We start from the raw sequence: 16,268 nt of genomic DNA, 5'->3' as shown, positions 1-16,268 counted from the left end.
GTTTGGCTTCGTCATTGGTCATCAAATAGTTGCGACCCCTAACCGTACCCGCCGCTTTCTCTAACCGTTTAACATTATCATTATTCAAATCGGGACATTCCGGCCTCTTATGCCTCTCTTTACCACAATTAAAGCAAGTGATTTTGGTCGACGCCTTGGTGCAATCACGGGCCATGTGTCCTCTTTGATTACAATTATAATACGTGGGCCCGAAACCCCCGGAAGCACCCTTCTTCACACTATTAAAGCTTTCAGAGCCTTTCTTGGACTTCTTATTTGAAAAGTTCGAATGACTTGAACCCTCAAACTTCCTCTTTGAAAAAGTAAAATCGCTCTTTCTTGGCACCTCCGGCTCAAAACCCCGAGCCAATTCAAATAACTCGTCAAAAGACTTAGCCATACCCCGACTAATCTTACCCTTGTACTCATCATTTAAAGTGCGGTAGAAATCCTTCATTAGCTTGTGATCATCACCAACATACTCCGGGCAAAAACGAGTCTTTGCCAAGAAGGTAGACTTAAGAGTAACTAAGTCCATTGAACCTTGTTGCAAATGGTGCAACTCGTCCCGGATTCTATCGAGATCGGAAGAAGTTCGGTATTCCTTGAAAAACTCCTTCTTAAATTCTTCCCACGTCAAGCCCATACATTGTTCCTCACCATACAAGTTGATTTTATCATCCCACCATAACTTATCCTCTTCTCGTAGCATGCTAGAGCCATACCTCGCCTTCTTTTCGGGAGGACATTTTGAGGTACGGAAAGCTCCCTCGATGTCGGAGATCCAACATGTACTTTTTAAAGGATCTCGTACCCCATTAAACATCGGGAGTTGAGCGTCCTTGAAATTCTTGTAGTGAAAGTCCCGCCTTCCTTCACCTCCTTCACCACGAGGATAAATGTTTCTAGCATCAAGGGCCCCTTCGATAGTGGCCTTCATTCGTTCATTTATCAAATCGGTCACCTGCCCATCGACCGAATCTTGAAAGACCTTTCGGACGTCCGTAAGAAAATCCGCTTTTAACTTTTTAAAGACGGCCTCTACCTTGGCCGAAAACTCGGCGTCCTCGCTTGTACTTCTGTTATCATGATCGGGACCGTTTCTCGTCTTCATTCTATAAAACGAAATAGGTTAAACCACAAAAACGAAAGGACAATTTACATATGTATATACATATATGCCACACTACTCCATCTCGCTCAACAATCGTCGTACATTGCTTGTTTAACACGATTTGCACCCGTAACAACGGTAGCTACTCGTTGTTACTCGATCACGTCGCATTCACTTGCTAGTACAACGTCCGTCTTGCTTGATGATTGCTAAACACAACACAAAACAATTAGCACAAGGTTAATTCTCATAAACCAAAGCACTAACAATTCCCGATTAGACCCAAAGTCCTACAAGTCCCGCATAAAGCGCTCACACAATAAAGTCTAAGTCTAGGCACCTATCTCAAGTCGCCTAAATCCCTTAGACCATGCTCTGATACCACTTGTAACAACCCGACTTCATAAACCCAAAAACGCGTACCAAAAAAAAAAATATTTAAGGCAGTGCATCTGGACGGCGTCCAGAATCCTGGACGGCGTCCAGCTCAGAAGAGTAGGACGGCGTCCAAAGTTTGGGACGGCGTCCAGCTCAAACAACTGGGACGGCGTCCAAGCAATTGGGACGGCGTCCCAATGGCCTTCCAGCTACTGATCACGGGTCCAACTCACACGAGCGGAAAACCCGCTTCCCGACACTTTCAAACGAAAACCTTTTTACCACAAGTCAATATAAGTGAAACTAAGAGATTTTCATCATCAAATCAAGTTTTACATCAACGGGCCCACATCGCCCATTTTACGAGTTTCGTTCAAAAATAAAAGTTTCGACCAAATATAAGTTTAAGTTCCAAACGACACTAGAGCATGGTGTTTGGGGTTAAACTACCCAATCTCGGTCGAACTCCAAAAGCTAACACCCAAAAGCATCCCCTAACAAGACAAGCGGGAGATCACTAATCCAATTGAACGCTCTTACCCTTGTCAACGCCCGAGCCTATAAAAAAAAGTAAACAACGAGAGGGTAAGCAAAGCTTAGTGAATGCAATAATTATACATACATATATATAACCCATCTATTTGCAATCACAATTACCGAATACCTTGTAAGAACTTGAAACTCAAATTAGCATAACATCATACCCGAAATACTTAACAAGTCGCACATTATCACAAAACCGCATTAGCATATACTCAACACAATATATTTAAACAATATGCCAAATAATCCACAATCTCAATATGGTTAACCATAACGCTATGGTGCTACCGGCTCGTGGTTCACACCATACACAATTGAGTCATACTCTTTTATAGTGCTACCGGCTCGTGGTTCACACTCGATGCTACCGGCTCGTGGTTCACATCTTAGTTTATAGTGCTACCGGCTCGTGGTTCACACTCGATCACACACATATTATGGCACTACCGGCTCGATGGTTCATACCATAACACCCACAAATAAATACGGCATATACACATACGTATAATTACTCCACTCACCTTAGAGTCTTCGTGAAAGATAACCGAACTTGCCACTTCAATGTAACGTACCTATTACATTTTAGCACATAATCAATTCACAACTCAAGTCGGTCAAGCAACTCACTCAAAAATCTAGAGTCTTTTGACCCTAAGTGCAATCCCGACCCATTTTGCACCTTTAACCCTAATAATGGGTTAACTTCACCAAAAACCCTAACTCTAGCCAATTAAGGTCTTAACACACTTTTAACCACAAAGTTAACTCGTTTTCATACATGCAAGACAACCTAGGTCATCAAAGACCCATTTGACCCATTTCAAGGTCAACATACCCATTTAGGTCACCCACAACCCAAATGACTCCCACTAACACTAACTATAGGTGTACTAGTGATCTATTAGGCCTTTAAGACCCATTTACATATTTCAACATTTCAAAACCCTAAGTTAGTTACCATTTGGGTCTTCATGACCCAAACTTACCCAAAACCCCCAAATCACTCATACATGGGTTTTATGTACAACATTAACCCAAACCCTAACCCTTAAACATATTTACTAGAGAAATCAATTTTAGGGCTTACCACCACAATCAAAACGAAGCTAACGAGGAGATGAACAACTTCAATGCTCGAGCTAGAACCCGAAACAAGCTTCTTCCTCTCCTATTTGAGCTTTCTTACACTTAAGAGCACTTTCTCTCTAGAATTAAAGTAGATGATGTTTGGTGGTTGTGAATGGAGTAATGAGACTCCCAAAACTGATCTAGGGCTTTAAAATTCGTCCAAGAAGTGAAATTACCAAAATACCCATCTAAAATAATTAATAGCAAAAAGACATGCCTGCCAGCCATTCTGGACGGCGTCCAAAATGTTGGACGGCGTCCAGGTCTTCAAACTGGGACGGCGTCCCAAATTTTTGGACGGTGTCCAAACCCAAAAAAGAAAACAGGATCTTACAATGGATATATCCATTAAAACCCGATATATATATATATATATATATATATATATATATATATATATATATATATATATATATATATATATATATATATATATATATTAATACATAAATATAGATATATGTATACACGTCTACTATTAAAAATGCATTCACTGTTATGCATACATTTTGCTTGCAACCATATAATAAATTAACTATGATATTTTATAATAAAATACCTATATCTAACAAGATAAACATACAAATTACACATTTAATTTGTCATAATCTCTGTTTGATGGTAAATTCAACAAATTGTGTTCTATTTTTGACAAAAGTACACGTTTTTGTAGATATTCAGAAATATTATAACAGTTTTTGAATATCCAACGGATATCCATTAACCCGATTAATCTGGTGGATATGGATATGGATGGATGACTGAAATTAAATGGATATGGATATGGATATGGATGAACAAAAACTAAATGAATATGGATATAGATACGGCACCACCCGATCCATATCCGATCCATTGCCATCTCTAGCGATGACTACTTTCAATTAGGGATGGCAATGGGTCGGATATGGATCGGATGATGCCATATCCACATCCATATCCATTTTGTTTTTTCTCTTCCATATTCATATCCATTTAATTTCAGTTCATCCGTCCATATCCATATCCGATGGATTAAGCGGGTTAATGGATATCCGTTGGATATCAAATGAAATGTTAATCTAACGGCGATTTTATCAATTTAATATAGATTATAATAAATATAAATATTTAATCTTTATGTTTTTGATTTGTTACACATGTTTTTATTGTAATTTGTCACCGATTGTGAATTTAATTGAGCAAAATACATTATAATATAAGTAAATATACGTTTAAACTAATCTAAATATGTAACTTTGAATATTTTTAGCAACAATTTAATAATTGTGACTATCAGAACCCTTATTATTATTAATAATTTTAGAGTTTGTATGTTATATGTATATGTATATCGCAATGTAGATGTATATGCATATATTTTAGTAATTATATATGTATAGTTTCAATGCCTTATTTGTTGCTTTACAATAAAATTTCTAGTTTATTGGCTTTAGTGGTTTTGACTTTGAGTGTGTGTTTTTTCATTGTTATTTATGCTAGTTTGGTAGTTGTGTTTGGTTTTGTAGATCGTTGATTTACTTCAAGCTGCGTACGTTAGTTCAATTGTGATGTGTTTTGATTTGTTGATTGTCAGATCAATTCAAGTAGAGTATCAATTGTAACTCGCGTGATTTTTGAATAGGTTTTAGTTTGTTGAATGTATATGTATATGTATATGTATATTTGGAAAAAATAATATACTCCCTCCGTCTCATTCCAATAGTCCACAGACAAAAAACACGCAGTTTTAGGAAATCCCACTAACTTCATTTCTCCACCAATGAAATATCTTCTCTCTCCAGATCCACCAATGAAATATCTTCTTTCCTTTCTATTTATGGAAGTGGACTATTAATTTGGGACAGCCCAAAATAGAATACTGGACTATTGGAATGAGACGGAGGTGGTACTATTTTAGATTTTTAGTGGATGACATGCTTATGTGGCTTGTAATTAATGATGTATAAATTCCTTACTTCTCTTATAATTCAAACTGATCTTCATTTTTAGCATGCAAAACTATCTTCTTATCTCTATTTCTCATAGATTATCATAATCTCATTTCATTAAACTCTAATACCTCCTCTCCTAATTACCATTATCATCTTTAGCTTTAAACAAACACAAAAAAACCAACTCCATTAAAACCTCAATCCAAAAATTTCATGGAAGACATAAAACATCCCATCACCAAAATCCCAAATCCAAACTATGAAAATGAAACCCCACCAATCAAACTCCTACACGGAAACACACATACGCACCTTCACCAACCGCCACCTCACACGGCGGTGACATACAAAGAATGTCTTAAAAACCACGCCGCCGGCATAGGCGGCCACGCCTTAGACGGTTGCGGCGAGTTCATGTTATCTCCGACCTCTTTTACATGTGCAGCATGTGGCTGCCACCGTAACTTCCACCGCCGTGAACAACCGACCACCGTCATCCCCACCGCCACCAGACCCCACTCTATTGATTTCCACCGCCACCGGCAAACCTCAACGTCTACCTCATCATCACCGCCTTCACCTCCACCCACAAACTACGCGTACGGACACCACCACTTACTTCTGTCACTGAACACGGCGGCGGATCAAAACCACACCGTGGCGACACCGGGGACGCCGGTGGCGATCAAGATTAGTGGAAGGAAAAGATTCCGGACGAAATTCAGTCAAGATCAAAAAGACAAAATGATGGGTTTTGCTGTAAAAATAGGGTGGAAGATTCAAAGATGTGATGATAAGATGATTATCGATTTCTGTAATGACATTGGAATCAGAAGAAGTGTTTTTAAAGTATGGATGCATAATAATAAGAATACTTTTGCTAAGAAAGAAACCAATGCCACCGCCGCAACCACCGCTGCAACCACCGCTGCCGGAGTTAAAACTGATTTAGTTATAAGTAATGACAGTTCTAATCAACATAATGATGGTCATCTTCAAGATTCTAGTGATGGGTCTTCTGAATAAAAATACTTTTTTTTATACTTAATTAACCCAACTTAGGGTAGACTGAATAAATCATATCCCATTAAAAAAAATTCATTTTTTATGCAAGTGATTTACTTTTTTGAGTTGTAATAAGTTGTTGGTTCAATTTTCTTTGTAAAAGTTATTAAGTTATAAAACATTGTAGTATTTTGTCAACGGTCAATTGATCTAAATTCCAGAATAAAACAAGATCAAGGATGTCCTAAAATTATGTAGATTGGGATGAATTTGTTGAATTTGTATTAAGATTGAGATTGATTCAAAGGAAGAAGTCAAAGTCAAAATAAGCAATTAAGTTCTGTTGATTCATAATTGGAGGTTTTGGTACTATTAGCAGAGAAGTAATGAACACCACAAACTTGTCTGACAAAGAAATCACTGGTATGAAACAATTACCAACATAACTAATAGGACTATTTGCTTTTTCACATTTCACAAAACTAACCCCTTAACTTTCATTAAAATACAAATTAAATCCCTTACTTTATACTTATATTTTAAATTATTATTTATCCCATCACTAACACCAAAAATACTGAATAATAACACTCACTACGCTTTACCGACTTGTACGCTGCGCTAAAACAGTAGGACTCACATAGGCCACTACTGTGTTAAATTTTTTTTCCCAACGATAAAAGAACTTTCGTAAAAGGAACAACCCTTCAATGATACCAAAAGATGTCGAAAAATATTATTTTTTTACAAAATAGATCAACTAACTTTTTTTAAAAAAAAAACACCCGAACGCTAAAAGAAGCAAATTTCATAAAAGAAACAACCCTTCAATGTTTTTTTTTTTTTTTTTTTTTACGAGGAACCCCACTATGGGCCAGAGCACATTGGCCCCCCCACCGCAGGTAAACCCCGGGTAAACGGCAAGCCAGCCCTCCACCGCTACCAGGTAAGGCATTCTCCAGTTTGGTCATTAAATGCGGGCACCCCTTAGGATTGAACCCGAGACCTCCCCTTCACTGAAAGTGCTGGTGGCCACCCAGGCTAGGCCTGGATGGTTAACAACCCTTCAATGTTAGATGTTGAAAAAAATTCTTTTTTATAAAATAAATCAAGACTTTTTTTTTTAACTCGCATTCAAAACGGAGCTCTCGGCGCGAAGCGAGGGCTCCGCAACTAGTTATAGTACTAGTTGGTATTTAGACCGCCTTTTGAGATTAACCCTAATCTTTTTTCTTCGTGTACTCTAATCATTGTTTTTAATAATATTTTAATTAAATAAATATAATATATACGGAGTAAAATATATTCTATTTTTAGAATGTTATTTAGGTTATGGTTTATCCTAATTCTAGCAACATCCATTAAAGATTTTCGATTCCTGTTTTGCCCTTCCTATAAGCTTTTTGTAAGACCATTGCCAATTACTAATGGATAAAATTTTACCACATCAACATCACATTATTCACATCATGAATAATCAATATAAAAATCTATAATCTATAATTAACTTATAAAAACCTATAATTAATTCTTTCCGTCAAGACTAAAATATCTTTCTTTTAAAAATCAATCTTAATTAATTTTTTTCATTTACTTTAACATATAAAATAATACTCCGTAACAATTATCCATTTAATAACACAAATGCCATTGCATTTTTAAATTTAAAACTTCATCAATTAAAATGTTACAATAATAATTAAAAAAGAAAAAAATTAGTCAATTATGCATTTAGAGCATGAATATAATGTGTTCAATGAGATCGCTACGTAGAGAACGATAAATGACCCGATCATGCAACTCTATAGATATACGTTCACGCGTTTCAACCCCCTCCCTTCCACGAACATTGTGGCCGGTTACGACTTTCGAGGTAATCGTCTTCAAAATCACATATATTGCGTCCATTGTCTTCGGTGATCATATTGTGTAATATAACACATGTATGCATAATTCTTCATGTCTTGTTTATACTATATGGTTTTGCGGGATTTTTAAGGATGACCTAACGACCTTGAAAAACACTAAACACACGTTCCACTTCTTTTTTTTCAGCTTCTTTAGAACCTTTTCTTTATATTATTTGGCTCAATCAGACATGTAAACGACTTAACAAGTGTCGCTCATTTCGGACAAATTCCATCCGCAAGGTAATAACCCCTATAAGTAATTTCATATCGCAGTCATACTCTTCTTTGCCTTCCATATTAATATATTTTGTGTGTAGGAATAAAAAGTGAGGTAATTTTGTGGTATATAAATTGTAGTTAGAATGTGTATATATAAAGTTGCTAAAAAAACAAAGTAACAAAGTAACCGTTGCTAAAAAGATATTCTTTTATCAAGTCTCAAAAGATCACAAGATCGAGTGGACTCACCTGCAAGAATAGTTCGCCAGGTCCATTATAAAACACCTCTATGGTGAACATGTCGAGCTGGCGTCCATGTTATGAACTTGGATTGTGAGTAATCTTCGTGCCTGAAACGGAACCGACTCCGGATTGATCTTTGAATCGTGTGAACACTTTCCTAATCGAATATTTTGACCCAATTAGCCACGGGTTACACGAAGTTTCGATTGGGATAAGACAAAGACTAGATTGTTGTCTTGGCTAAAAGAAAACAATCAAAACAATTGCAGAAATTTATCTTCTAATTGTTTAAAGTTGAAAGTGTGTGCAAAGGTTCAAAATTCTGGAACCTTTTTCAAATACACAAAGAGTGTATTTATAATGGGTCAAAAGGTTCCTTGAAAAGTCACAACCTTTGATTCATACCCATTAGTGACTTGGAAGTTAATGTTTATGTATTTAGACTAAAAATGGTCTAAAAACATGTAAAAACGCAGTTAAAATGCCCTGGAACAACCCCAAAACGTTTGGGGTTCGGTTGTGCCTTTTGGGTTGAAAAGACACCTTTTCAGCGACTTAGTGTTAAGCCGCGCCGCGGGCCTAAGAGCCGCGCCGCGGGCTAACAAAGGACCAGACTTCAAAACATGCAAAAACGCTCGACATGAAAATCATGCCTTAAGCCGCGCCGTGGGCCCAGGAGCCGCGCCGCGGCTTAAAGCTACTGCACACCAAATTTTTGTTTTAGCTTATTTTCAAGTGTGTTTAGCCTTTCAAGTCGCGTTTTGCGTTCTTTCAATTCCAATTCACATTTCTTAAGTTCCAAAGATTATTTCCAAGTCCAAAAGAAACCTCAAACCACCTCACGTTTTATGAACGTGTACTCTACACTCTCCGAATTCATGTAACGTATCAATGGTTCGAAAACACTTTCAACTTAGTAATCCAATCACTAAAATGATATGTTGAATCATGCTAAAATCACCAACAAATCCCCCCCATTTTAGTATGATCCTTGATTACTAAAACATCAACAGTTAGAAACTAATGCATAAGTGTAAATGTCACATGGATTGAATTTACACATAGTATATTACACGTGCAAGAATTCGAAAATCAGGGCGCTCTATTAGTTTGAACCCATCAATTCATTTGAAAACCTGTCGATAATATACACACTAGTTCCATAATCTCTAACAATACAAACTTGACACTATTAGGAGCCATGTGTCCCAATCCAATCAGGAACATATAGAAAACTAAGTCCAAAGCTTTCTTGAAGCGGCTCAACTTCATGTCCACTTAGGTAGCTCTCTTCATTTTGCTCCTACAATGCAATTTTTCAAGAGAACTATTAAGAAGTCATAAACTTCAACCTCACTTTATATTGTAGGTCCGAACACATACCTTTGGGATTATATGAAAACATGTGTTCCAATCTTCTCAAAATAGGCTTTCCTCATTGAATTCAGCTCCTAGCGTTGTACTAGAAGGGAATTGGGTATCCCACTTTGAAAGATTTAGATGGACTTCAATCCCACACCAATAGCCGACTTGTGCACCGAGTCCCTGGCTAGTCCCTTGGTCAAGTGATCCGCTAGATTTTGTTCCGATCTAACAAAATCAATGGAGATCACTCCATTCGTGATTAATTCACGTACCATGGAATGTCTAACACCCAACTGTCTAGACTTACCATTATACATGTGACTATAAGCCTTAGCCACCGTTGAAGCACTATCACAATGCATACCAATAGGAGGAATGGGCTTTGGCCACAAAGGAATTTCATATACCAAATTCCTTAACCACTCGGCTTCATTACCCGCCGCAGCCAATGCAACAAATTCCGACTCCATTGTCGAATTTGTAATACATGTTTGCTTTTTAGAAGCTCATGAAATTGCCCCTCCACCAAGTAGAAATATCCAACCAGTAGTAGAAGAATGATCTTCCATATTGGTTATCCAACTCGCATCCGAATAACCTTCTAGGATAGAAGGAAAGCCGGTATATGTGATACCAAAGTCTTTCGTTCACTTCAAGTACTTAAATACTCTATTCATAGCTTGCCAATGGTGAGAACCCGGGTTACTTGTAAATCTACTCAATTTACCCACCGCATAGGCAATATCCGGTCTACTGGAAGTCATAGCATACATTAGACACCCTATAGCACTCGAGTATTTAAGTTGATACACAGCTGAACCCGCATTGGGTAAGAGCTTAAGAGTAGGATCAATGGGAGTGCTAATCAGGGAGGTATCCTCAAGATTGAACTTCTTGATAATCTTCTCAATATAACGAGATTGAGTTATCGTGATACCATTATCACCACGGATGATTCTATCCCAAGAATCACATCCGCAACCCCCATATCCTTCATCGAAAACTTAGATGACAAAAATTGTTTGGTCTTATCAACTTGATCTTGGTTAGTACCAAATATCAACATGTCATCCACGTACAAGCAAATAATCACACCATTCCCCTTGTGATCAAATTTGCTATACACACACTTATCCGATTGGTTGATCATAAAGCCATGAGACAAAATGACATAACCAAACTTTTGATGCCATTGCTTTGGTGCTTGCTTAAGTCCATATAAAGACTTAATCAACTTGCACATCTTCTTTTCTTGTCCCGGAAACACAAATCCTTCCGGTTGTTTCATGTACACCTCCTCCTCCAAATCACCGTTAAGAAAAGCGGTTTTTACATCCATTTGGTGAATAACAAGATTGTGAATCGACGCAAGCGAAATCAACAATCTAATGGTGGTGATACGCGCAACCGGAGCATAGGTATCAAAATAGTCAATACCCTCCTTTTGCCTAAATCCTTGTATGACCAAACGTGCTTTGAACTTGTCATCCGATCCATCAACTTTCATCTTCCTTTTGAAGATCCACTTGTTGCCCAAAGATTTACAACCAGGAGGCAAATCGACTAGAACCCATGTATTGTTTTCCATGATAGAGTCTAGCTCGTCACGAATTGCCTCTTTCCAAAAGGCAACATCACGAGACCTCATGGCCTCATCATATGTCCTCGGATCCTCTTCAATATTATAACAATAATGAAGTTGATATATGACACTATCTCTAGTTCCTTCAACTAAGAATAGTTGAAAATCCTCACCATATGATTTAGGAGTTCTTTTCCTACTCCCTCTTCATGGCTCATGAGTCTCATTTGGAATTTCTTCCAATTGAGCACCTTGGGAGGTACTTGCAATAGGTGCCATATCCTTTGGTTTAGGTATTGATGAGAACCTAGATTCATCAAATATTGCATCTCTAGATTCAATTACGGTATTAACTGAAATAGCATCATTTGGCTCAATGACAAAGAATCTATATGCCTTGGAATGCTCGGCATATCCAATAAAAATGCAATCAATACCCTTTTCACTCAACATTTTCATTTTGGGTTCCGAAAGTCTCACGACCGCCCTACATCCCCAAACTCGCAAGTAATGCAAGTTAGGACGTTTGTTAAACCAAAGTTCATATGGAGTCTTCTTCCCATTCTTATTGGGAACCCTATTCAAAATGTAACAAGCCGTTAACATGGCTTCCCCCCAAAATCCCTCACTCAAACCGGAATAAGACAACATGGAATTAACCATCTCTTTAAGTGTCCTATTCTTCCTTTCGGCTATCCCATTTTGTTGTGGCGTATAGGGAGTCGTGGTTTGGTGAATCACTCCTATCGATTGGAAATATTCCGGGTCATAATACTCGCCACCTCGGTCGGTACGCAATGTTTTAATTGAATAATCAAGTTGCAATTCTACTTCAGTTTTATAGATTTTGAATTTGTCTAGAGCTTCATCTTTAGAATGCAAAAGATACACATAGCAATACCTAGACGAATCATCTATAAAGGTAATCATGTACTTCTTGTTACCCATTGAAGGAGTAGCATGAAGATCACATAGATCACTATGAATTAGTTCTAATAATGATGATTTTCGGTTTATTTCTCTAAAAGGTTGTCTAGTGATCTTTGTTAGCATACAAGTTTTACATTTATCTAAATGTTTATCAAAACTTGGTATTAAGTCATCCTTAGACATTTCATACATTCTTTTGTAATGTACATGACCTAAACGAGCATGCCATAAACCGGAATCACTTGTACTAGAACTAATCATGCAAGTAGAGTTGATGGCCCTAGGAATATTTTTGAGATTAAGCATGAACATACAATTGTTATAATACCCAAAACCAACAAACACACCACACTTAGACAAAATATATTTGTCACTTTCAAACACTTTTTTTTACCCACATTTGTTCAACATGGGACTAGATATAAGATTCTTACGCAAGTTAGGTACATACAATACATTATAAAGAGTAATAGATTTTCCGGAGCTAAACTCCAATACAACATTTCCATAACCAACAACACTAGCAATAGATTCGTTGCCCATGTGCAAGACATCCTTTTCCGGTACAAAAGTCTTGAACCATTCACGGTCCTTGCAAGCATGGCATGTTGCACCCGAATCTACACACCATCTAATTGTATCATCCTGTACATAGAATGCATCAGAAATATGTGAAACATAGTTCTTAATTGGAATGGTCACAAAGTCAGAAATTTGACCTTGATTAGGAGTAGGAACCTTTGATCATTGGCCCGCACCCGATGTGCTTCCTCCTTCTCCCATCTTGACTTTGCAATCCCGCTTATATTGATCGGGTTTACCACATCTCCAACAAGACTTCTTGTCCTTCTTATTGGACGCATTCTTATTGCCATCAAACTTTCGTTTCTTGTTGTTTGATTTCTTGTTGTATTTATTCCCATGGGATTTATCTTCAATCAAGTTAATTGAAAAAGATCCTACTTCCTTAACCTTACCCTTGCCACTATCTTGTGCCCGAATTGATTCCTCAAATCTCAAGTGACTACCTAACTCATTCAAATTCATATCTTCCTTTTTGTGTTTGAGTGTGTGTTTGAAGTCTTGCCATGAAGGTGGCAATTTGTCAATGATGAACGAAACCGTAAAAGTTTCATCCACACTTATATTGTGTTGGGTAAATTGCCTCATGATCCTAAGGATCTCATGGAATTGTTCCATGACGGGCCTAGTATCAACAATTTTGTAATTGTTGAAATTGCTAACAAGAAATTTCTTGCTAGATGCATCCTCGCCCATATACTTGGCCTCCAATTTATCCCAAAGTTTCTTTGCCGATTCAACTGAATTGTAAACATCAAATAAAACATCGGACATACCATTTAGAATGTGGCCACGACACATCAAGTCATCGTTGTCCCATTTGCTCCTTAACCGGGCATGTTCCATTGTCTCGTCATCCGATTCAGCGGGCCTTGGAGTTGACAACACATAAACCAATTTCTATGTGGTCAAAAGAAATTGCATCTTCTTTGCCATCTCCTAAAATCTGCCCCTTCAAATTTCTCTAATTTTGCAAACCTTGAAGTCATTTCTTTCACCGTTTCACCGGACATGGTGATCCAAATATTTGATTAAAATGTTATGAACTTGGATTGTGAGTAATCTTCGTGCCTGAAATGGAACCGACTCCAGATTGATCTTTGAATCATGTGAACACTTTCCTAATCGAATATTTCGACCCAATTAGCCACGGGTTACACGAAGTTTCGATTGGGATACGACAAAGACTAGATTGTTGTCTTGGCTAAAAGAAAACAATCAAAACAATTGCAGAGATTTATCTTCTAATTGTTTAAAGTTGAAAGTGTGTGCAAAGGTTAAAAATTCTGGAACCTTTTTCATGTACACAAAGAGTGTATTTATAATGGGTCAAAAGGTTTCTTGAAAAGTCACAACCTTTGATTCATACCCATTAGTGACTTGGAAGTTAATGTTTATGTATTTAGACTAAAAATGGTCTAAAAACATGTAAAAACGCAGTTAAAATGCCCCGGAACAACCCCAAAATGTTTGGGGTTCGGTTGTGCCTTTTGGGTTGAAAAGGCACATTTTCAGCGACTTAGTGATAAGCCGCGCCGTGGGCTAACAAAGGACTAGACTTCAAAACATGCAAAAACGCTCGACATGAAAATCATGCCTTAAGCCGCGCCGCGAGTGTGACGACCCGGAAATTTCCGACCAAATTTAAACTTAATCTTAATATGAAATCGACACGATAAGCAAAGTCTGTTAAACTGAGTCTCAAAATTTTCGAACTATTTCATGAAATCATTTAACCTTGACCATTCCCGATGATTCACGACCAATTGTTTGTAAATAAATATGTATATATATAAATGTAAGTATATATAATAATTTGACATTATAAAATATAATTTAAACATTAGATTTAAATATGTAAAATAAGATACAAAATAATTAAGTATAATTAAAAATGAATCTATATATATAATATAATTAATATGTATAATTATTATTATATGTATATTATAATATATAAAATTTATAAATAATAAATATTTAATAAAAGTTATTATATAATATATTATATGATTATTAAATATTACAAGTATAGATATAGTATTATATCCATATTATTATTATTACTCTCATTATTATGTATTAATATTAATATTAATATTATTATTTTTACTATTAAAAAATATAATATATAGATATGAAGTTTGAAATATATAAATTGATATAGTATTATTATTACTTATATTATTATTATTAATAATAATATTAGTATTATTATAATTAGTATTATTATAATTATTATTATTATTATTATTATTATTATTATTATTATTATTATTAATATTATTGTTATAAATTTAAAAGTTATTATTATTAATATTTTAATAATTTATATCATTATCAGTATTATGATTATTATCATTAATATTATTATTATTGTATTATTAGTATTTTATTATTATTATTAATATTAATGGAATTATATTTATTTATATATTTATTAATTATTAACATAAATTAATCTGTATAAAATATTAAAGACAGATATGAACGCGTATATTCCCATCAGTTTTTTTTTTTAGTTTTATCCTTTTTCTTCTGCTTCCTGTTTGAAGGGACCCGTTCATACCGATTATAAACGATTCACAATAGTGGATTTCATTGCGAGGTATTTGACCTCTAAATGATACATTTTACAAATATTACATTCGTTTTTAAAACACAAACTTTCATTACATCGAAAGTTGATGACATGCATACCATTTCATAATATATCCAACTATATTTGACTTAATAATCTTGATGAACTCAACGACTCGAATGCAACGTCTTTTGAAATATGTCATTAATACTCCAAGTAATATCTCTAAAATGAGCAAATGCACAGCAGAAGATTTCTTTCATACCTGAGAATAAACATGCTTTAAAGTGTCAACTAAAAGGTTGGTGAATTCATAGGTTTATCATAAAACAATAAAATTCATCATTTTAATAGACCACAAGATTTAAATGATGCATGGTACAAATGGGCCCGAATCCTATACCCACCTGTAATGTACATGCGATATCTTTTAAATACAGTACACCTTTCTCGTGTACAAAATCATTTTCACAAATCTTAGTAACCGTACACATATCTCGTGCACAAAAACTAATACACATAGCCTGTGTATAAAAATCATTCTCTCGATACATAACATTCACATCAATTGGTGGCAATTATCATGTCCACATAATTCAATGGTGGCAATTATCATGTCCACATAATTCAATAGTGGCAATTATCATGTCCACATAATTCAATGGTGGCAATTATCATGTCCACATAATTCATTGGTGGCAATTATCATGTCCACATAATTCAATAATAATCCGCAGAACTTCTGTCCGCATAA

General features: G+C 35.9%; 1 protein-coding gene across 1 annotated transcript; it reads left to right on the top strand.

The window, feature by feature from the left end:
• Window positions 1-5,150: 5,150 nt before the first annotated feature.
• LOC139847748 (zinc-finger homeodomain protein 11-like) lies at window positions 5,151-6,321 on the top strand. Its single transcript, XM_071837468.1, has one exon. The coding sequence runs from the start codon at window positions 5,311-5,313 to the stop codon at window positions 6,121-6,123; it is 813 nt and encodes a 270-aa protein (XP_071693569.1). The 5' UTR covers window positions 5,151-5,310; the 3' UTR covers window positions 6,124-6,321.
• The last annotated feature ends 9,947 nt before the right edge of the window (window positions 6,322-16,268 follow it).

Source organism: Rutidosis leptorrhynchoides, chromosome 5 (assembly GCF_046630445.1).
Source record: "Rutidosis leptorrhynchoides isolate AG116_Rl617_1_P2 chromosome 5, CSIRO_AGI_Rlap_v1, whole genome shotgun sequence".
Classification (NCBI taxonomy): domain Eukaryota; kingdom Viridiplantae; phylum Streptophyta; class Magnoliopsida; order Asterales; family Asteraceae; genus Rutidosis; species Rutidosis leptorrhynchoides.
The sequence above is the reverse complement of the archived record's forward strand: the minus strand, read 5'-3'. Positions and strand labels throughout refer to the sequence as shown.